At 48.9% G+C, this 22,647-nt stretch overlaps 1 protein-coding gene and 1 non-coding gene across 2 annotated transcripts in view; both read left to right on the top strand.

Annotated features, from left to right (window-relative positions):
* Window positions 1-22,647, top strand: part of rims2b (regulating synaptic membrane exocytosis 2b) — a 214,459-nt gene that overhangs the window by 104,038 nt on the left and 87,774 nt on the right. The window contains exons 17-18 of the mRNA XM_056298085.1: window positions 16,123-16,230; window positions 18,270-18,329. Coding sequence (XP_056154060.1) covers window positions 16,123-16,230; window positions 18,270-18,329 — 168 coding nt within the window. The remainder of the gene's footprint in view (window positions 1-16,122; window positions 16,231-18,269; window positions 18,330-22,647) is intronic.
* LOC130129420 (5.8S ribosomal RNA) lies at window positions 10,403-10,557 on the top strand. Its single transcript, XR_008812027.1, has one exon. It is a non-coding gene; the product is annotated as a 5.8S ribosomal RNA (ribosomal RNA).

The raw sequence follows: 22,647 nt of genomic DNA on the forward strand, positions 1-22,647 counted from the left end.
ACCACGGGCGACAACGTTAACCAGTCAACTAAAGGGTCCGACCCGTTAGCCAAGGGCTAATATGTCTACTTATTCGTGCACGCTACAATACATACATACATACACACACATACATGCTTGCTTGCTGGTTGTCCATCGTGCCCGATGATGACCATCTTCTTCTATTTGTGGGTCCTTTGGTGGCTGAATAGTCCGATCCTGGATGCACGGTTGCGGTTGCAGACCGAGCATGTAAAAGTCGTGCTGGAGGGGGTAGGGGTTGCTTTGCGAGCATGCCTCTTTGCACGCTTTGCTACACGGTGTTGTGTGCGCTGGTTTTCCATGTACTTCACTCCCTCTGAGATGTGAGAGCGCCAGGTTGTGCGGCTGAAAGCAAGTTCCTCCAAAGAAGAGGGGTTGATCTGACATCTTTTTAGTGTGGTCTTCATTTGGTCTTTGAACCGCTTCTTCTGCCCACCAGCAGTGCGTTGGCCAAGGCGTAGTTGGCCGTAGAGGACTTTTCGTGGGAGTCGTTCACTGGGCATGCGAATAACATGCCCAAGCCACCTGAGTTGATGGTGTTTTAGGGTAGACTCCACGCTGCAGCTGCCTGCCCGCTCCAACACCTCTGTGTGTGGCACTCTGTCCTCCCAAGTAATGCCGAGGATCCTCTGGAGACATTTTACATGGAAGGCCTCCAGGCTTCTGAGATGGTGGCTGTAGATGGTCCATGCCTCACAGCCATAGAGTAGTGTGGAGATGCACACTGCTCTGTAAACAAGCACTTTAGTGTGGAGATTGAGGTTGCTGTTTTGGAAAACCCTTCTCCTTAGACGGCCAAAAGATGTTGAGGCTTGTTTGAGGCGGTGCTGAATCTCATCATCTATTTTGCAGGTGTCGAATAGCATACTTCCCAGATATTTGAAGGCAGGAACAGTGGCCAGTTGTTGCCCTTCTGCTGTGAAGGTTGTTGGGTGGTTTGGGAGGCCGGCAGTCGACTGACAGATTACCTCTGTCTTTTGGGTGTTAATAATCAGTCCCATTCTCCTGTATGCAGTTACAACTGCCGACAGAGTGTTTTGTAGAGCTTCTGGTGTGTGAGCTACCAGGGCACAATCTTCGGCATACTGTAGCTCAATAATGGTCTCAGAGGTCAACTTGGTGGTTGCCTGAAACCTCCTGATGTTGAATAGGTTTCCATCAAGCCTGAAGTCAATGGTAACTCCAGCCTGCTTCTCCAGCCTCCTTCGTAACAGTGTTGTAACAGAGACTAAGAAGATATTGAACAGGACTGGGGCTAGCACACAGCCTTGTCTGACTCCAGTCTGCACACCAAAGGGCTCAGAACTGCGGTTCCCCACTACCATTCGGGCCATCATTCCTGAGTGAAACTGTCCAAGAATGGTAAGAAACTTGGGTGGACATCCAAATTTCTTCAGGACTTGCCACAGCAGGGCCCGGTTAACTGTATCAAATGCCTTTGAGAGGTCTATGAATGCTATGTATAGATCCTTGTGCTGTTCTCTGCATTTCTCCTGGAGCTGGCGTGTCACAAAGATCATGTCAACGGTCCCTCTATCCTTTCGGAAGCCGCATTGTGACTCTGGTATGACCTGTTCGGCTAGAACCTTTCCCGCAATGGCCAGCAGTGAAATACCCCTACTGTTGGAGTAGATGGGTTTGTCTCCTTTGTTTTTATAAATGGCCACAATGTTGGCATCTTTCCACTGTTGGGGGACACACGCGCGACTCCACACCTCAAGGATATAGAGATACAGCGTCCTCGTACAGAGGTAGCCTCCTTCCTTGAGGATTTCAGCTGGAATATTATCAGGTCCAGGGGTTTTGTTGTTTTTCAGGGTCTTGACTGCATGTAGGATTTCTTTAAAAGATGGTGGGAGGTCTAGGTCTTGCAAGGTAGGCTGTTCAGAGAGTTCTGCCAGTACAGTTGAGTCCACTGGGGTGGGCTGGTTGAGCAGGGTGTTAAAATGCTCGGCCCACCGCTCCACTAACAGGGCCTGATCCTTGATGAGAGTTGTTCCATCAGCAGACCTAACGGGTGTCAGGGAGCAGTTTCTGGGGCCATAGATGGCCTTAACTGCATCATAGAAACCATGCATGTCGTTCCTGTCTGCATGAGCCTGGATTTCTTTGGCTTTCAAAATCCACCACTCATTTTGCAGTTTCCGCAGAGTTGCTTGGGCCTCAGAGCGGAGGTCTTGCCATTTTTTCTTGAGAGGTTGGGATAGTTGGTTGCTGAGGGCAGCTCTGTGTGCCTTATGCATGTTGTCCAGGAGGGTGGAGATCGTTCCGGCATTGTCATCAAACCAGTCCTGATGTTTCTTGGTTTTGAAGCCAATGGATTGGGCTGCATTGTCAAAGAGGGTGGTGCTCAGAGAGGTCCACTTTTCATCCATCCCAGACTCTGAGTTGATCAGCTGTTCAATGTCAACTAAGTTGTCGGCTAGAGAACGACGGAAGGTGTTTCGGGTGTCGCTGTTGGATAGTCTGGTGCAGTGGAGTGGTTTCTTTTTTGGCCCAGATTGGCGTCTCAAGGGTCGGACATGTACTCTGACTTTTGTCAGGATCATACGGTGGTCTGTCCAGCAGTCTGCTCCTCGCATAGCTCTTGTAAGGAGCACGTCTTTAAGATCAACCCGCCTCACGATAGCATAATCAAGCAGGTGCCAGTGTTTGGATCTGGGATGCATCCAGGATGCCTTGTATTTATTCTTTTGTTGGAAAATGGTGTTTGTGATGGTGAGGTCATGTTCCGAGCACAGACTAAGAAGTCTTATGCCATTGGGATTGACTTTTCCAATGCCGTGGGCACCAATCACTCCATTCCAATTTTGCATATTCTTCCCAACTCGGGCATTAAAATCACCAAGCAAAATGACTTTGTCGCTCCTTGGGATGTTGATGAGTATATCATCGAGTGCCTGGTAGAAACGATCTTTCTCTTCATCATGAGATGGTAAAGTTGGAGCATAGGCACTTATCAAGGTGATGTATCGACATTTTGCAAGGGGTATACGGAGAGTCATAAGCCGCTCATTAATGCCCACTGGTGTTTCTTCGAGTTTGGGTAAGAGACTGTTCTTAATTGCAAAACCAACTCCATGGATGTGTTGACCTCCTAGGGGGTATCCTTTCCAAAAGAAGGTATAGCCCTCTCCTACTTCATTGAGCGAGCCCTCTTCAAGGAGCCTGGTCTCACTGAGTGCTGCCACATCCACACAATAGCGCTTCAGCTCGCTAGCAATAAGTGCTGTTCTGCGTTAAGGACTGTCCGTACCATGGCTGACGTCCAGGAGTGTTGTTATGTTCCATGCTGCAAATCTTAGTGGTATAATGTTTGTTTTTCGACCGCATAGTGGAATGGCCCGGCAGGTGTGGTTTCCTGCCCAGGCGCAGTGTTGAGTGGGCAATTTTTGGACCACCTTTTCTAGGCCGTTCCCCAAAAGGGGTGAGCAGTGCGGTCCCTAAATAGGGCTGCTCAGACGCACAGGGGTCTGCCGGAAACAGCTGCCACTCAATCCCAGCTGCTAACGACCGTTGCCCTGTGCCGCTGGCGTGCAGAGTTCCAACTAAGAGCTCCCAGCTCATTCAGACCTGCTCCCGTCATTGGATACTCCATCGCCGCCAGACTTTGTGAGGTTGGGGACTCAGATAGCAGAAGATACCTGCGCAGAGGTGGTTTTTAAAGTGGCATGGGGGGTGCGCTTCTCCCAACGCCACATGACTTGATTGTAGAGGAGATGGTTCCGATGGCAAGGGGGATCCCTAGACGACCGACACCTCCACACAGCTGCAGGGGGCTGCCGGAAATCCAGTTTTTCGGAAACCGCCTCGAAGCGTGCTGCCACAGCTTGCTTTTCTGTTGGGGTAAGCTCCCTTAGCCTTATGTCTTCCAGACTCACCCACAAGGCAGCGGGGCAGTGGTTGATAGGTGCCAGGGCGTGTCCACCAGGGTGGGCCTGCACACCATATCTCTGGGGCCCACTGCTGCTCCGAGATCCCCTGCCAAGTCAGCCTGGGGCCGCAAGACCCCAGTTACCACGTGTGGCCACGGGGAGGCCTGGCAGGAGTCTTGGTGAAGGAGAGGCTATGTACTGGCAAGGGAAGGCTTACACGCTAGGATGCTTCCCTATTCGCCACAAAGGCTAGCCAGCGGCAGCAAGCTAAGGGCAGGAGGGACACAAGTGGGTTGGAAGAACACATGCACCTTCCCTCCAACTACACGCTGCTGCACTAGATGCATCACAACACCCTGTGTGTATGTACACACACACACACACACACATACATACATACACACACACACACACACATACGCACATCATCATCATCATCATTGGTAGTCATTCGGGGTCAAGTATGACTGTCCTCCTTCTTGGTCCTTGTGGGTCTTCAGGTGGGTGAAGAGGCTGATCCTGGAGCCGCATATTTGGTGCAGTGTGGGCAGGGGTTGGCGGTGGTAGTCGTGGGATTGGTTTGGGCCTTTCTGGTGGAAACTCCCTCCTTTCTGAGTCTTCGCTTGTCTTCTGCAGCACAGCGGAGATCATTATTTTATAGTGCAGCTCCCTCCCGGACAAGTTTTCTGCAGGTCGCCCTGTTGGTTGCTGTGTCCTCCCAGGTCTTAGGGTCTATGTGGCATTTTTTGATGTTCGCTTGGATGTTATCCTTATACCTTTTCTTTTGACCTCCCTTTTCTTTTGACCTGGTAGTGGGAATGTTAGCCTCCTCCAGGACGCTGGTGTTGGTGCGTCTATCTTCCCAGGTGATCTTGAGGATTTTTCGGAGGCACCTCTGATGATGTGCCTCTAATGCCTTCAGGTGCCTGCTGTATGTGGTCCAGGATTCTGATCCATACAGTAGGGTGGGCAACACTACCGCTCTGTAGACCAGAATTTTCATCTGGCCTGGAGGTCGCAGTTTTCAAAGACCCTTTTTCTCAGTCTTGAGAAAACCCCACTGGCACAACTGAGGCAGTGGTGTATTTCCTCATCAATGTTAGCTTTGGAGGATAGGAGGCTTCCGAGATTCGTAAAGTGGTCCACATTTTCCAGTCTGGTTTTGTCAACATAGATAGTTGGGGGTGGACCAGGGTTTATTTGTGTTGGGTGGTGGCTGGTAGAGGATCTGGGTCTTTTTTATGTTAAGGGCCAGACCAAGCTGCTTGGATGCCTTGGCAAAAGCATCCAGAATGCACTGTAGGTCCTCTTCTGAATGGGCCATGACGGAATTGTTGTCAGCATACTGCAGCTCCATGGTGGATATGGTGGTGGTTCTGCTTTTAGCCCTGAAACTGTTGATGTTTAGGAGGTGTCCGTTGGTTCTGTACATGATTGTGACTCCTTGTGGCAGGTGTTTACCCGTAAGATGGAGGATACCAGAAATAAAAATGGAGAACAGGGTAGGAGCAGTGACACAGCCCTGCTTGACTCCAGTGTGAACCCTGAAGGGTTCCGTTTCATCTCCACTGCCACTGAGTACTGTGGTTGACATATTGTCATGCAGTAGTCTCAGTATCCGGATGTATTTGTCTGGGCAGCCAGTTTTTGCCAGAACCAGCCAGAGAGCCTGACGGTTCACAGAGTCAGAGGCTTTGGTGAGGTCTATGAGGGCCATGTATAGTGGTTGATTTTGTTCCCGGCATTTTTCTTGTAGTTGGCGAGCAATGAAAATCATGTCCATTGTACCTCTATTTGGGTGAAATCCACTCTGAGACTCAGGGAGAATGTTTTCTGACAGGGGGAGGAGTCTATTAGCCAAAATCCGGGCGAGAGTTTTCCCAGTGGTGGACAGGAAGGAAATGTCACGGTAATTTCCGCAGTCTGCATTGTCTCCCTTCTTGAATATGGAGACAATGAGGGCAACTCTAAGTTGTGCAGGGATTTCCTCCTTTTCCCATATTTTGAGGAGCAGGGTGTGGATGTGACTAAAGAGAACTGGCCCACCACCCTTCAGGATTTCTGCTGGGATGCAGTCAGGTCCAGCGGCCTTGTTGTTCTTCATCTTCCTTATGGCATCCTGCACCTCATTCTGACTGGGTGGTGCTCCCATATTCTCGTTGGTGGGTTGTTGAGGGAGTTGGTCAAGGGCGTTCATCTCAGGAGTTGTGTCCCTGTTCAGTAGCTCCTCATAATGCTCTTTCCATCTGTTGGCCATTGACTTATTATCTTTCAGCAGCATTAGCCCATTTTTAGAGCAAAGGGGGCTAGGCAATGGTGGCTGGGGCCATATACCGCTCTTGTGGCATCGAAGAAACCTCTGGTATCCCCACAGTTAGCAAGCTGCTGGATCTCCAGAGCCTTCCTTGTCCGCCACTGGTTCTTCAGTTGCCTAACCCGAGATTGAACATCTGCCTTTGCTTTGGCATGGGCTACTCTTTTAGCCTTGCAGTTGATGTCATTTTGCCAGGCAATGAAGGTTTGCCACTTGATGTCAATGAGCTGTTGGATTTCGTTGTCATTCTCATCGTACCAGTCTTGATGTTTCCGGGTTTTGTAGCCAACGGTGCTTTTGCAGGAGTCCATGGTGAGACACTTAAGCAGGTCCCAGTGTGTATCAATATCTTCTGGGTATTGCTTGGGCAGAGCAGCACTGAGAGTAGCCTGGAGCTGTTCTCAAAAGGTGGTGTCACCCAGCCATTCGATGTTGAGCTTTGGCTGGCACTGCCTTTTTTGCACCCTTCTTTTCCGCATGAGCGTGCTGGACATGATGGAGCGGATGAGGTGATGGTCTGTCCAGCAATCATCCGCACTGGTCATCACTCTGGTGTTGAACACATCATGGCGGTCTTTGGCGCAGATGACTGTAATCGATGGGGTGCCAGAGCTTAGAGCGAGGATGCATCCAGGATATTTTGGGTGTATTCTTTTGGCGGAAAAGTGTGTTGGTGATGACCAGGCTGTGTTCTGAGCACTTTGATAGCAGTAATATGCTGTTGGAGTTCGTGTTGCCAACTCCTTCCTTCCCTATTGTGCTTCTCCATAGATTTTGTTTTCGTCCCACCCTGGCATTGAACTCTCCAAACAGGATTAGCTTGTCCTCCTTGGGGACTTTGGTTAAGATGTTGTCCAGGTCAGCATAGAAGGCCTCCTTCACTTCATCCTGTGTATCAAGTGTTGGAGTGTAGGCACTAACAACAGTGGCCTTTTGGCTGCCTTCAAGCGTCAGGCGTATGGACATTAGGCCTTCATTGATGCCCACAGGGTGTTCGGAGAGGTGGTTGATGAGGCTGTTCTTAATAGCAAAACCCACGCCGTGGATCTGTGGCTCATCAGCAGGTTTTCCTTTCCAGAAGAAAGTGTATCTGTTTTTTTCCTCCTTCAGCTGCCCTTCATCAGCCAGTCGGGTTTCGGAGAGTGCTGCGATATCGATCCGGAATCTCCTTAGCTCCCTGGCAATGATGGCAGGGAGCGTTCCAGGTTCCAATGTAAGTTTGCGTCCATTTATGTTTCTGACCGCTTAGTGGTGATTCCTCTGGGTGCGGTAACCAGACAGGAGTTTTCGAGGCAGGCTATGTTTATGGCACCTTTTCCAGCCCCTTCTCCTATTGGGGTGAGCAGAGTGGATCCTAAATAGGGCTGCTCAGTCATGGGTGCAGCTGCCGAAAAGCTCTTTCTGCCTCAGCCCAAGAGCTTAAGGACTGAATAAGACACCCACCGCCTGTTTGTCAAGTTGTGTCTAGGAGCTGCCAGACTTCACGGTCCTGCCCCCGTCACCACTTCCTGATCGCCACAGGACTTTGTCTGGGATGTTAAACGGTCTGATTCCCTTTCGGGAGGATGCCTGTGCGTGGAATCTTTTAATGTGGGGAGGCTGGTGCACAAGCAGCCTCCACACAGTCCTTGGCATAGACAGGCCGGGATCCAGTGGCATGGAGACCAAGACAACTGGGGGCCCTTCTTTGCTGCAGCCTTCTTCCGCCTTTGCGGCTGTTGTGGTGCTCCTCACAGCCACCATCTTCCGCCCGCTCCGCCATTGAGGACTTAGTTGCTATTAGCCCATAGCTGGGCAGTGGTTGAGAGATGTCAGGGCGTGTCCACACTGGTGAGCCTGTGCACCTTTTCTCTGGGGCCCACTGCTGCTCCGAGATCCCCTACAGTTTGGCCTGGGACTGCAAAGTACCCAGTTACCGTGTGTGGCCACGAGGAGGCACTGCAGGAGTCGTGGCAATGGAGAGGCTATGTACCCGCAGGAGGAGACTTACGCACTCGGCTCTTCTTGTCACCCCCCACAAGAGGGCTAGCCGGCGGCAGTAGCTGAAAGCAGAAAGTAGCAAGCAGAAGCAGCATGCAGCATGCACTAACTACAAGCACTACTACCCCAGTACTACTGCACTGACGTGTCACACACGCCCTGTGTGCTGACACACACACACACACACACATACACACATACATACATACATAGATACATATACACACACACACATACACACACACACACACACACACATACATACATACATACATACATACATACATACATAATACACAAACATACATGCATGCATACACACATACACACATAAACATACACATATACACACACATACATACATAAAAAAAAATAATGTAATCACTCCATTAGTCTCTACCCTTCTCTCCTGATCCCCACATCTTATCCCTGTTTCCACTGAAACTGGTCATTGAAAGATGAAGAAGACCCAGACAGAACATCGAGATTAACTCCTGAGAAGATTTACGTATATATTATCCATCCATCCTTCCATCCTTCCATCCATCCACAATCACAATCATCTTTTTTGGCTATCTATGTTTGCACGTAGATGGAATTTGACAACAGTTTAGTGGCTCTCAATGTACCTAACATAAAATAACAACACAACAGTTTTCAGGTATATATATATATATAAGGAATGACTATTTACAGGTGAAACAGGAGTGCAATAGTGCAATGGTACAGAGTGGAAAGATTCTGGAATAAATATGTTAGCAGGTTACTCATATACATGAGGTAGGCGGACATGACAGAATATGAACGTTTATGTGCAATATACATTATATACAGCGTGCCTGCATTTATCATGACAATGTTGTATTTATCAGAGTGACAGCCTGAGGATCGAAACTGTTCTTGTGTATGGTTGCTTTAGTGTACAGTTCTCTGTAGTACCTACCAGTGGGGAGGAAACAGTAGTTCCTGAGGTATGTTGAACTTCCTGAGCTGATGGAGAAAGTACATCCTCTGCTGGGCCTTTCTGATGATTGTGTCTATGTTCGATGCCCACCTTAGGTCCTGGGAGATTGTGGATCCCAGAAACCTGAAGGTTTCTACAGCAGACACCATGCTGTTGACTATGGTAAGGGGGGACAGTGTTGGGGGGCTCCTTCTGAAGTCCATTGTCATCTCCACAGTTTTCAGCATGTTCAGCTCCAGGTTGTTAGGACAACAGAGGGTCAGTTCTTCAACCTCCCATCTGTATACAGACTCATCACTGTTCCGGATGAGGCCGATGATCGTTGTGTCATCTGCAAACTGCAGGAGTTCAACAGACAGGTCTCCTGAGATGCAATCATTTGTATGGAGAGAGAAGAGTAGAGGGGAGAGCGCACTTCCCTGGGGGGTACCAGTGCTGATTGTCTGGGTGCTGGATGTGATTTTCCCCAGCCTCACTTGGTGTCTCCTGTCTGTCAGTAAGTTTTTTATCCACTGACAGGTGGGGGCTGGTAGCTGGTACAGTGAGCTGGGCGAGTTTGAAGTGGAAGATATCGGAGATTGATAGTGTTGAATGCTGAGCTGAAGTCCACAAACAGGACCCTTGTGTATGTCCCTGGGGAGTCGAGGTGCTGAAGATGTAGTGCAGTCCCATGTTGACTGCATCATCCACTGACCTGTTTGCCCAGTAGCCAAATTGCAGGGGGTAAAGCAGGGAGCCTGTGATGTCCTTCAGGTGGGCCAACACCAGTCTCAAAAATTTAATGACCACAGATTTCAGGGTGATGGGCCTTTGGTCATTTAATCCTGAGATACAGGGTTTCTTGGGGACCTTGACCTCGATCCTGACTGGTCTCTTGTGGGTTCCCTCCTGCTCCGGCGGTGCCGCCACCTATGGAGTCTCATTTGCTTCTGAGGGCTGATGGGTGCGGCGGCAACGGCTCCAGGAACCATTGGTTACATGGTGGGGTCCCCACCTCCAGTGTAACCGGGCTCGGTCCTGCTCCCAGAACCATAAAAGAAAGCGTGGTGTGGGGCACCTTGCCCTGATATCCCCACCTTGAGCCTCCGGGTACCTGACTCAACCCTCCTCTGGGGAGATGGCAGAGGGTTTAATGGCTCCACATGCTGTGGCCAGGCCCAGATCGAGGTGGAATTAGGAACACTTTATTTATGTTTTTTTTTTTTATCATGTCTTTCACCCCCGAAAACCCCCGAAAAAGTAAAGTACAACTCTTAGCGGTGTATCACTTGGCTCGTGCGCCGATGAAGAACGCAGCTAGCTGCGAGAACTAATGTGAATTGCAGGACATATTGATTGTCGACATTTTGAATACAGATTGCGGCCCTGGGTTCCTCCTGGGGGACACGTCTGTCTGAGCATCACTTTGCCATCAATCGGGAAAGAGAGGAAAAACAAGACATTTGCCTCTCCTCCCATTATCACCTCACCGCCCATTGCTGGTGAGTCGCAGGCCTCCGCGCCTTTGCCCCCCCAAGTTCAGACCCCGTTTACGGGATGTCTTCACACCGGCCCCCTCTCCTGCCACGCTGTCTCACTGTAGCCCCCATCCTCCGTTCTCCCACACACCCCTCTCCAGGGTGGGTGTGCCTTCGCCGGGTCTCACATGAGTCAGGTGCAGCAGCCATTGGACGCGACAATCTCCAACTGTGTTTTGCCACTGACCACATTACGCGCGTGGGTCAGGGTTCTTGTGAGCAGTGTGGGCTCTCAGTATCTCCACGCAGTGCGGTTCCTTTTCTCTGGCGTGTCGGTTTGAACAGAAGGCGTTGGGCCTCCAGCCAAAAGCCAGACATGAGCTTTTCCATCCGTCTGTCTGACTGATCGACCAACCAACCATCTCCTCTCCCAACGCCGGCCCTCTCCCACTTCGGCGGCATGGGCAGTGCTGGGGCCGACGGCGGCCAGCAGAAGGGCTGGCGTGTGGGGAACCACGTCACAACTGAAACACCATTCGACTACGAGCTCATATCAGACGAGACAACCTACTGAATTTAAGTATATTACTAAGCGGCGGAAAAGAAACTAACCAGGATTCCCCCAGTAGCAGCGAGCGAAGAGGGAAGAGCCCAGTGCTGAATCCCTACCCACAATGGGCACAGAAAATGTGGCTGATAGAAGGCCGCTTGTCGGTGTTGGTCAAGGGCCCAAGTTTTTCTGATTGAGGCTAAACCCACGGACGGTGTGAGGCCAGTAACAGCCCTCGTCACACCGGGGTCCGGTGTTTTTGGAGTCGAGTTGATTGTGAATACAGCCCAAAGCGAATGGTAAACTCCATCTAAGGCTAAATAGTTGCACAAGACTGATAGTGGACAGGGGCCCTGAGGGAAAGTTGAAAAGGACTTTGAAGAGAGAGTTCAACAGGGCGTAAAACCATTGAGAGGTAAACTGGTGGGGTCCGCGCAGTTCACTTGGGGGACTCAACCCGGCGGGTTCAGGTATGGCGGCGCGGTGCATGGGGATCTCCTGCCTTTCCCTTTGGGGTCACAGTGTGGAGGACCCCTGCCCGCATCCGGTCCAACCCCCACCAGATGCACTTCCTCCATTGTGGTGCGCCGTGACTGGCTCCAGGTCCGTCAGGAAGGGTCCGGGTGCAAAGGTGGGTGGTGGCTCCGGCTGCTCGCTTTACAGCACCCCCCCCCCCCGGATTTTGGCTATTTCCGAGGCTGCAGAATGAGTACTCTCGGGGAGGGGCTCACCGGGGGGGGGCCTCGCTCCCAGCACCACTGTCGACCAGGATGGACTGTCCTCAGTGCGTCCCGAAAGATGGTGAACTATGCCTGGGCAGGGCAAAGCCAGAGGAAACTGGTGGAGGCACGCAGCAGTCCTTATGTGCAAATCGGTCATCTGACCTGGGTATAGGGGTGAAAGACTAATTGAACCATTTAGTAGCTGGTTCCCTCCGAAGTTTCCCTCAGGATAGCTGGCTCTCTGAAACCGCAGTTTTATCTGGTAAAGCGAATGATTAGAGGTGTTGGGGCTGAAACGATCTCAACCTATTCTCAAACTTTAAATGGGTAAGAGGCCCGGCTCGCTGGCTTGGAGCTGGGCGTGGAATACAAGCGCTCAGTGGGCTACTTTTGATAAGCAGAACTGGCGCTGCGGGATGAACCGAACGCCGGGTTAAGGCGCCCGATGCTGATGCTCATCAGACCCCAGAAAAGGTGTTGATTAATATAGACAGCAGGACGGTGGCCATGGAAATTGGAATCCGCTGAGGAGTGTATAATCACTCACCTGTTGAATCAACTAGCCCTGAAAATGGATGGCGCTGGAACGTCGTGCCCATACCTGGCCATCGTCAGCAGCAGGAGCCTCGAGGGCTAGGCCGCGATGAGAAGAAGGGCCGCCACGGTGCGCATGGAAGCCTAGTGCGCAGGCCCAGGGGAAGCCACCATGGGTGCGGATGTTGGTGGTATTAGCAAATATTCAATGAGAACTTTGAAGGCCGAGGTGGAGAAGAGTTCCATGTGAATAGCAGCTGAACATTGGTCAGTTGGTCCTAAGAGATGGGTGAATGCCATTCGGAAGGGAGGGGCCATGGTCTCTGTCGCCCCCGGTCTATTGAAAGGGAGTTGGGTTCAGATCCCTGAATCTGGAGTGGTGGAGATAGGTGCTGCAAGGCATCCAGTGCAGTAATGCAAGCGATCCTGGAGAAGCTGGCGAGAGCCCTGGGGAGAGTTCTCTTTTCTTTGTGAAGGGCAGGGCACCTTGGAATGGGTTTGCCCCAAGAGAGGGGCCCACATCCCAGAAAGCGTCGCAGTTCCATGGGTGTCTGGTGTGCTCCCGGCAGTCCTTGAAAATCTAAGAGAAAAGGTGTAAATCTTGCACCAGACCGTACTCAAATACGCAACAGGTCTCCAAGATGAACAGCATCTGGCATGTTAGATCAAGGCAGGTAAGGGAAGTCTGCAAAACAGGTCTGTAACTTCGGGATAAGGATTGGCTCTAAGGGCTGGGTCGGTCGGGCGGGGATGCGAAGCAGGACTGAGCTCGTGCCACGGCTGGATGAATAGTCACCCCGCTACCCACCCCTCTCCGCCACTGGAAAGCACAGCACGCCCGGCCCATCTTCACGGGGGGTCCCCCCCCCCCATTTCCTGGTTTTCCGTCTCTGGAAGAACTGACACACATCCTCTTCACAGATCCTGAGTGCAGGTGTGGGGTCATTTGAGAGGGTTCAGGGGCTGGCAGGGGGTGCAGTTGGTTGTGTGATGTGGCTGGAGAGGGTGAGGGGTGTGAGAGTGGGCTTGGCACACTTGCATTAAAACACTTTCATGTTGTCAGCCAGTTGATGGTTCTCTGCTGTGTGAGGGGATGGCCTCCTGTAGTTGGTGATGTCCTGCAGGACTCTCCACACAGATGCAGGATCAATACTTGAAAATCTGTTTTTCAGCTTTTCAGTGTAGCCCCTTTTGGCTACTCTGATCTCCTTTGTCAGTGTGTTTCTGGCTTTATTGTACAGGATCCTATCTCCACTCCTTTAGGCCTCCTCCTTGGCCTGAAGAAGCTGCCTGTGTTTTGCTGTGAACCAGGGCTTGTTGTTTTTGAATGTACAGAAGGTTTTGGTGGGCACACACAGGTCCTCACAAAAGCTGATGCAAGATGTCACAGTGTCAATATGTTCATCCATGTCTATAGATACAGCCTTAGAAGCACTCCAATCAGTGCAGTCAAAGCAGGCCTGGAGCTCCAGATTTGACTCAGCAGTCCATTTCCTCAGTTTTAAACACAGGCTTTGCAGATTTTAGTTTCTGCCTGTAGGTTGGGATAAGATGAATCAGACAGTGATCAGAGAGGCCCAGGGCTGCAGGACAGAGCGATAGGCATCCTTTAATATTGTGTAGCAATGACCCAGAGTGTTTTTGTCCCAGGTGGGACATTGAACATGCTGTCTGTATTTTGGCAGTTTGTGGCTGAGGTTTACTCTTAAAATCCCCAAGGATAATGAGAAGGGAGTCTGTGCTCCATGTTTATTATCTGGTCAGCCAGGTGTTGTTACGTCTCACTAATACAAGCCTGCGGTGGAATATAGACACTAGCCAGAATAAAGATAAACCATTTTCTTCACTGTGGGAGTTTTCATCAGTCAATTAATAAGGTCTCTAAGTGGGGGCCGCATAATTTTTTCAACACTGTGACATCTGTACGCCAACCTTCATTTATATACGTAGAACCAGATTCCACCTCCCTGTTGGCTCCATTTCACGATCCACTTGGAGGAGTTAGAAGTGCTGCAGATGGAGTGAGCTGTCCGGAATATGCTCACCAAGCCAGGTTTCAGTGAGGCACCAGGTAGAAGATCTGGAAAAGTCCATGTTTGTTCTGTTGAGGAGCAGCAGTTCATCCATCTTGTTGGCCAGAGAGTGGACATTTGCCAGATGGACTGACGGGAGCACAATTCGAAATTCCCGCTGTTGCAGTTTAATTAGCACTCTAGCTTGTTTCCCCTTTTTTTTAATTTTATTTCTGATTTTTTCCCTTTTTCTCCCAATTTAGTGGCCAATCGCTCCCTATTTTAATTCAAACACCCACCCTCGTGCTGCATGCGTTCGCCAACTGCATCTCTCCGGCCGGCAGTCTCGAAGGATACGAATCCAGGCCGAACCACTGCTTTTTCTGACACACACAGAGACGCATTCATGTGATGAACACAAGCCGACTCCGCCCCCCTCCCGAAGACAGCGTTGCCAATGATTGCTGCTTCATCGAGTCCGGCCATAGTCGGATCTAACGAGACCAAGGCGCGAACTCCGGTCCCCAGTGGGCAACTGCATCGACACAAAGCCGATGCTTAGACCGCTATACCACCGCGGACAGCTTGTTTCCCCTTTTGTTGGTTCTGGCAAGGCCCATAAAGAGCTGCTACTCCTCCAAGTAAAAGTTCAGTAAAACTTTCCGGTTCAATGAAAAATGGTAAAAAAGTCTGACAAGTGGATAGAGGTTTATAAGTTCTTCTCTGCTGAAAGTGATCAGAGAGAGAGCTGCAAACTAAACAAAAACAGAAAAAGTACTAGAGAGCACAGACCTGAGGCTGCTGTCTGTGCGCCATCTTCATAATCCCATCCCTACACCTATCCCTCCCTCCCTTCATCCATCCATACATCCATCCATTCATCTCATTGTATCTCTCACTGTCTCACTCTGCCTTCTTGAATAAGACCTAGACAACCAATCACTGAGCCATTCTTCCAGGAGCCTAGGTACACAGCTACCTGATAGGGCAGTGCACATGGTTGAAGGTGTTTTCTGTCCCGCCTCATTCCATTGCTCTGACAGCACCATCCTTTTTACCATTTCTAACCCTGATTAACACCAACAACCACTGACAGAACTGTAGTAACCCTTACTGTCCTCATCTAATACCTAACTAATCCCAACTAACCAGAGCAAATCTTTACCAACCTCAACTGATGCTACCCAACTTCTTGGTGACCTTTACTAAACTAACCTAGCCTTAAGCTGCTGTTAACTAATCTCAGCTAATTTAAGCTAGTGCTTTCAATTTGTCAGCTAGCCTTAACTAACTAGTTTATTCCAACTAACCAAAACAGTTGACTGTTTCTGCATATCACACTTACACTTTAACATAATGGACTCCTCCCAACTCTCTTCTGGTCTTGTCTGGTCATGTTTGGTGAATTTATCTAGATGACAGCTTCCAGGTTGTCATCATGTTGCTGTCAGTCATTTTTCTGTTGAGGTGTGAAAGCAGTCATCAGTCAACTAATCGGATTTCTATAGAATCAGCCAGCCAATAGGATTATTTTACACACCAGGCACCAACAGGATTCCTTTAGACACCAGTGATTTGATAGGATGCCTCTGGTTGGTAGGATGAGAGTAGCTGATATGTTCCTCTCATAAGCAGCACCTGTGACCTCTGCCCTGGATGTGCTTTGTGTTTTGTTGTCTGTGTTGTTTGCCAGTGGCAACCTGCTGTACCCCCTGTACCGGGAGGAGGCGGTTCGCTTGCTTCGCAGTACCAAGATGAACCGAGCGTTCTCAGATGCAGGGCACTACAGTAGTCTAGACAGGTACCAACGCACCTGAAACAACCTGACTGTCATATGGTTTTAGCCCCAGGATGAACCAGGCATTTGGGTGGTGGTGGGGATGGTGGTGGGTGATATTTTGACTTTCCTGTCATTGTAACTGGTGTCCTATGCAGCTGGTACTGCAGTGAGGCTAAATCACACGTGTGGTCTATAGAGATAGTTTAGGACTATAGTGTGTGTCTGTGGGTGTTTAGGACTGTGTGTGTCATCAGAGGTATAAACCAGGTCCATGTACTTAACCAGCTGGTTCAGGAACTGGCAGAAGAGTGGTGATGAGGGTCAGCTGGTTTAGTACATGGATGGTTAGGACTTTTATGTTTGGTTTTTACACTTCATCTGTCATACAGTGCAACATATTTGCTCTCAGTTACACATCCTGGTATTTTTCTGTTTGTTTTGTGAATATTTTTATTGATGCACTCAAAATCAGTCCAACCACTTTGTTAAACTGGCAAAACTACACAGACGTGAGGGAGAACATCCTGAAATGAAACGGGTGGTTGTTTGACTGGTGATCAAACTACCACTCCCACCACTGATAGATCAAACTATCACTCCCACCACCGATAGAGTAAACTACCACCCCCACTACTGATAGTTAAAACTACCACTCCCACCACTGATAGATCAAACTATCACTCCCACTACTGATAGATCAGACCCCCACTCCCACTACTGATAGATCAAACTGTCACTCCCACCACCGATAGAGTAAACTACCACCCCCACTACTGATAGTTAAAACTACCACTTCCACCACTGATAGGTCAAACTATCACTCCCACTACTGATAGCTCAAACTACCACTCCCACTACTGACACACATGAATGTTAGAAGACCTCTATGTAGAGACCAAAGCTAGTCTGTCTTCCTGTCTGACTCTCTGTCTGTGTGTGTGTTTGTGTGTGTGTATCTGTGTGTGTGCCTGTGTGTTTGTCTGTCTGTGTTTGTCTGTGTGTATGTCTGTGAAGAAGGCCATTCAGGAGAATGTCTGTATCAAACTCTTTTGAGTCGCATGACAGGTACCACCAGCATAGTCATAGTGATACTAGAAGTGGTCGTATTAGAATCAGTGGATCTACTGTAGTACCACTAATAGTAGTAGAAGTAGTAGTAATAATAATAACTTACATTTATATAGCGCTTTTCTAGACACCCAAAGCGATTCACATTGAAGGGAGTAACTCACCTCAACCACCACCAATGTGTAGCACTCATCTGGGTGATGCACGGCAGCAATTTTGCACCAGAACGCTCAGCACACATCAGCTTAAGGAGTTGAGTTAGTGTGATTTTACCTGTGCAGTGTGTTGAGTGTTTACTAGTAGTAGTAGTAGTAGTAGTAGTACTCTCAGTCCTATAAGTGACAGTGTTAGCAGCAGTAATAGTAGATGGAGAGGAGGAGAAGAAAGTCAGAGGTTCAGACATATAGATTATGGGGGCGGGCCACAGAACAGACTAGGGAGAACCTCTCCCAATCTGAAACTAATGCTTCTGTTGGTTTCCTGTGATTGGTCAGTTTTTTAGGTCAATTAGATCTTGTATAGTGTGGTTACAGCTTTGCCCTGAGTCCACAGTCTCATCAAGTTGGGAGTAATGGTAACAGCAACATGCTATTGCAGAATAACAAGAGTTATCAGAGAAAATCATCATTTGTGTGTTTGCTTGTGTGTGTGTGTGTGTGTGTGTGTGTGTGTGTGTGTGTGTGTGTGTGTATGTGCGTGCGTGCGTGCGTGCGTGCGTGCTTGTATTTGCTTTCTCCAAGACATTTCAGTGGTCCTAACCACATGATGAATGGAAGCTGTGAGGACTACAGGTAAGAGCAGAGGATTATGGGAGAAAAATGTCTAGAAGAAAAGCCCAGTGGTTTTCTATGTGATGTGACAGAGTATAAGTTCTTATTCTCACAGCTTCATATTGAAGACTAGCTTAGTTAAATGCTGTAATGTGAGATGTCAGAATGATCAGATCTCACCAATCTGAACAATTTCAAGACCGTCTGTTCTCCTTCCTCCAGCCAAGACTACATCCCAGAATTCCCCTCTGAGCCAGACACCTACATTGATGAACTGCTGAGGTGAACTCATACTAGATAGAGTAATGGTTAGATATATAGAAGGTTAGGTAGAGGGTTGGATAGTATTGGGTTAGATGGTAGAGTTTTGAACAATAGTACAATAGATGGAGTCCTGTTCTGTCCCTTCCTGTATCCATCCATCACCCCTCCATCCCCCATTCATGAAATGCAGTCAGACTGACCTATCTTGTTGGTTACTAGTCCTTCAATCTGACCCACTGTCTTTTGGTGACCAGTCATAGCTCTAACGACCAGTTCACGGCTAGGACTCGACAACTTCTCAGACTGGAAACGAGACACACAAACACACACACATACACACACACATGCACGCACATGTGTGCATGCACGCGCACTTGCTGGTAGTCCACCGAGTCCAATGATGACATCCCTCCTCATTAACGGTTTGTTCTTTGATGAGTGTAGAGTCCAGTTCTTGATCCACAAGTTTTATTGCACTTTGGGCATATGAAGTCTGAGTTAGTGGGGGCAGGCATGGTTGTGTCTCCTTAGTCTTTTCTGTTGTTTTGTCATATTCCTCTCCATTTCCAGCTGTTTTATACCTCTGTGGTGGATCTACCGCCAGTTGGAATAGTTGATGGCAGCTTGCTCCAGTTCCAAGGGGTCGATACAACACTTCTTCAGCGATGTTTTTAGCTGGTCTTTGTATCGCTTCTTCTGACCACCTGTGGACCGGTGGCCCAGCTGAAGCTGTCCATACAGGACTTGACGTGGCAGGCATTCTTGAGGCATCCTGATGACATGCCCAAGCCAGTGCAGTTGGTGTTCGGTGACCGTGGCTTCTATCCTCTTGCAGTTCTTCCTAGCAGGAATCTCAGCATGAGGAACACGGTCACGCTACGTGATCTCCATGATTCGCTGCAGACACCTTATGTGGAACCGCTCCAGCAACCTTAGGTGGTGGCTATATGTGATCCAGGCTTTACAGCTGTATAGGAGAGTTGTGAAGTGGATGGCTTTGTAAATGGCAATTTGGTGTACAGGTGGAGGTGTTTGATTTGGAAGATCTTACGTTGGAGTTTGCCGAAGACTACAGAGGCTTGTTTGATTCTCATGAGTTTTGTGATCAGTGTTGCAGCCCTCAGAAAGGATCCTGCCCAGGTATTTGAAAGATGGAACAGCTGATAGTGGTTGGTGTTCTATAGTGAAGACTGGCATAGTGAGTGGGGGGCTGGACCTCCATTGGCATAACACCTCAGTCTTGGTGGCACTGACTGATAGACCCAGCCTGCTGCAGGCATTCACAACTGCGACAAGGATAGTTTGCAGGTCTTCTGGTGCGTGAACTACAAGAGCGTAGTCATCAGCATATTGCAGCTCAAGGACCTGAACGGAAGACAACTTGGTGGTTGCCTGGAACCTTCGGATGTTGAAGAGATTTCCATCTAGCCTAAAGTCTATTGTGAACCCACTACTGTCTTCCAGATCTTTATGAAAAAGTTTTGTGACACATAGGAGATAAATGTTGAAGAGTACCGGTGCCAGCAGACACCCCTGCCTCACTCCAGTGCATACATTAAAGGGCGCCGATTCCTGACCTCCTATGCCACCTGTGCCACCATCCCATCATGGGACTGTGATAGAATGTTCACACATTTGCTTGGACAGCCAAACTTTCTCAGGATTTTCCAAAGTAGCTCTCGATTCACAGTGTCAAAAGCTCTGGAGAGGTCGACAAAAGCCATGAAAAGGTCCTGATGTTGTTTGTGGCACTTTTCTTGTAGCTGTCTTACTGTGAAAATCATATCCACAGTACACCTGTTCTTCCTGAAACCGCTCTGTGGCTTTGGCAGCAGATGTTTTGTCAAGTGCATCACCGTCCTGTATAGCATGACCTTTGCTAGGACCTTGCCTGCAACTGCTGGTAGGGATATGCTATGATTGTTGCCGCAGATGGACTTGTCACCCCTGTTTTTATACAGGGTGACAATTTTAGCATCCCTCCGTTGTTGAGGGACACTCTCCTGGTCGCAGACCTGAAGGATGTACTGATAGATCATTCCGGTACACAAGTATCCTCCTTGTTTTAGGATTTCCGCTGAGATGCCATCACTGCCAGAGGACTTTTTGTTCTTGAGGGAGTTGATGGCTGCAAGTACTTCTTGAAAAGTTGATGAGTGGTTAAGGTCTGGGATGGGCGGACAAATTGGCAGCTCTTCCAGGATGGATTAGTCAGTTGGTGAGTGCTGTTTAAGTAGGGCTTCAAAATGGTCAGCCCACCTTGTCAGGATTTGCTTTTGGTCTTTCAGGGTTGTCAGTTCGTCTGCTGATTTCAAAGGTGTGATAGAGCAGTTCCTAGGACCATATGTATATAGTCTTTATAGAATTGTAGAAGTTGTGCATATCATTTCTGTCAGCATATGATTGAATCTCGTGAACTTTGTTCATCCACCATGTATTTTGCAGATTGCACATTTTTACCTCCTTACGTCCTGTTTTTCCACTGCTGCCGAATGATGGCAGATGCAGGGCAGTTGAGAGTAGCCCTGTGTGGTGCCCAACACATGGTTTCCAGCAGGGATGTGATAGTATCAGAGTTCTTGTCAAACCAGTCCTGATGTTTTCTAGCTCTGTAGCTTATAGAGTCGATTACAGCTTGATGTAGCAATGAGGTTAGGGAGGTCCATTTCTGATCCATGGAATTGACCTTTCGCAAAGTCCTGCCCCCCCTTAGTTACTGTTGCTGTGCCCATCAAGCTTTTCAGAACCATCCAGGAAGTAGCCGGAAAACCCCAATACATGAAGGAAGAAATCAGCGCATTCCCAGAAAAAATAAGTGATGTATTTTGGAGTCATTCATCCTTAATATCATCCCGTTAGAGGCAGAAGGGGTTACAGTATGCAGGAGGGATACATTCAGAATATTAAAGGTAAAACTGACTTGCGTGGACTCCACTGCCGGGTGCGACTGTAATTGAGGGTAAAGCTTACCGGTCACAATCAAAGAATGAGAAACCCCATCAACTAATTCTGAAACACACTGTGGACCAGTTGTGCTCTTGCACTGTAGGGTAGGTTAAATATTTCAGCTATTATTGGTATATTTTGAATAATCTATTGTCAACATTGTCAACATCACCATATTATAGTGTTGATTTTGGCCAAGGTTCCCCATGGTGTTCTTTTATCCAGGCTTTTTCAGGGGTGCTGTATGGGCTCCTGGGGGTCGCAGGGCGGCCAGGGATATGCCCTGGGGCTGGGGGAACCGCCCCATGATTTTTTTTTTAACCTTCGGACCGGAACCAGTATTTTCAACAAAATAAGGCAAACGAGATGCCTCCGTGGGCGGGATGATTTTTCCAAAATGGCTGGTCCCCACCTGGAGCTCACAGAGGGGGAGAAACATTTAAAATAGGCCGGATATGGGGAGGTCAGACTGGCCAAAGACCATCCCAGCCGACCCTCCCCGCAGCTCTTTATGCTCTGAAATGAAAGGTGGAACCTGGCTAAACTGTGACTAGCATAACAAAGTTATGTTAGTGGGCTAGCTATCATGAGCTATTAAATTAGGTATCTCTGGCCACAGACTAAGCTGGTTACATTCATCAGGTACATTTTGTTAGTAATACGTTGATATGCTGATCATGGGAATACTCATTGTGTGGGTAAAAGTAACAGTAATAATACTGTAACGTGCATGGATAAATAGACTCGCTAGTCCTTGGCCAACGGGTCGGGCCCTTTAGTCGACTGGTTAACGTTGTTGCCTGTGGTGCGGGAGCTCCGGGTTTGTGTCCCGGCTGCGGCAGTTCCCACACTGCCCCACGAATTCGCTATAACACGTTAGCTATATTAGCTGTCAATAGTAGCAAGCTTAGCTTGGAGCAGACAGGTATTTTTGTTGATTTTGGATGGATTAAGCTGGCCATGGGGTCTGCTGTACTGCGAAATCCATTGCCGACATTGCGCTTCTTGCGTTCTGGGTTTCGGGAAGGGAAAGAAAATTACACCCCTCCAATCTTTTGAGATATCTAGTATCTGATTTACAGATCCAATAGGCACACCGTTTCAGCATTTTGCTGTCTGTTTGAAAGCTTGACGGACCTCTCTCTCATAGGAACCGTTGCTAAGGGAGGATTGGACAAGCACTGTTCTGGGGCGGTACTTTGCGAAAGGTCAATTGTCAGAACTCAAAATGGCCTCAAACTCTAGTGCCATCATGCCTACAGGGCGACGGAACTCATTCCATGCTGGGCCTGACTTCAGTTTAGCACAGTTCAGTTGCTTTTATATGGGCTTCTTGAGACACTGTGGGGGGCACACTTTGATGTGGAGCTTGGTCATGATCAGGCGGTGA

The sequence above is a fragment of the Lampris incognitus genome, chromosome 18 (genome assembly GCF_029633865.1).
Source record: "Lampris incognitus isolate fLamInc1 chromosome 18, fLamInc1.hap2, whole genome shotgun sequence".
Classification (NCBI taxonomy): domain Eukaryota; kingdom Metazoa; phylum Chordata; class Actinopteri; order Lampriformes; family Lampridae; genus Lampris; species Lampris incognitus.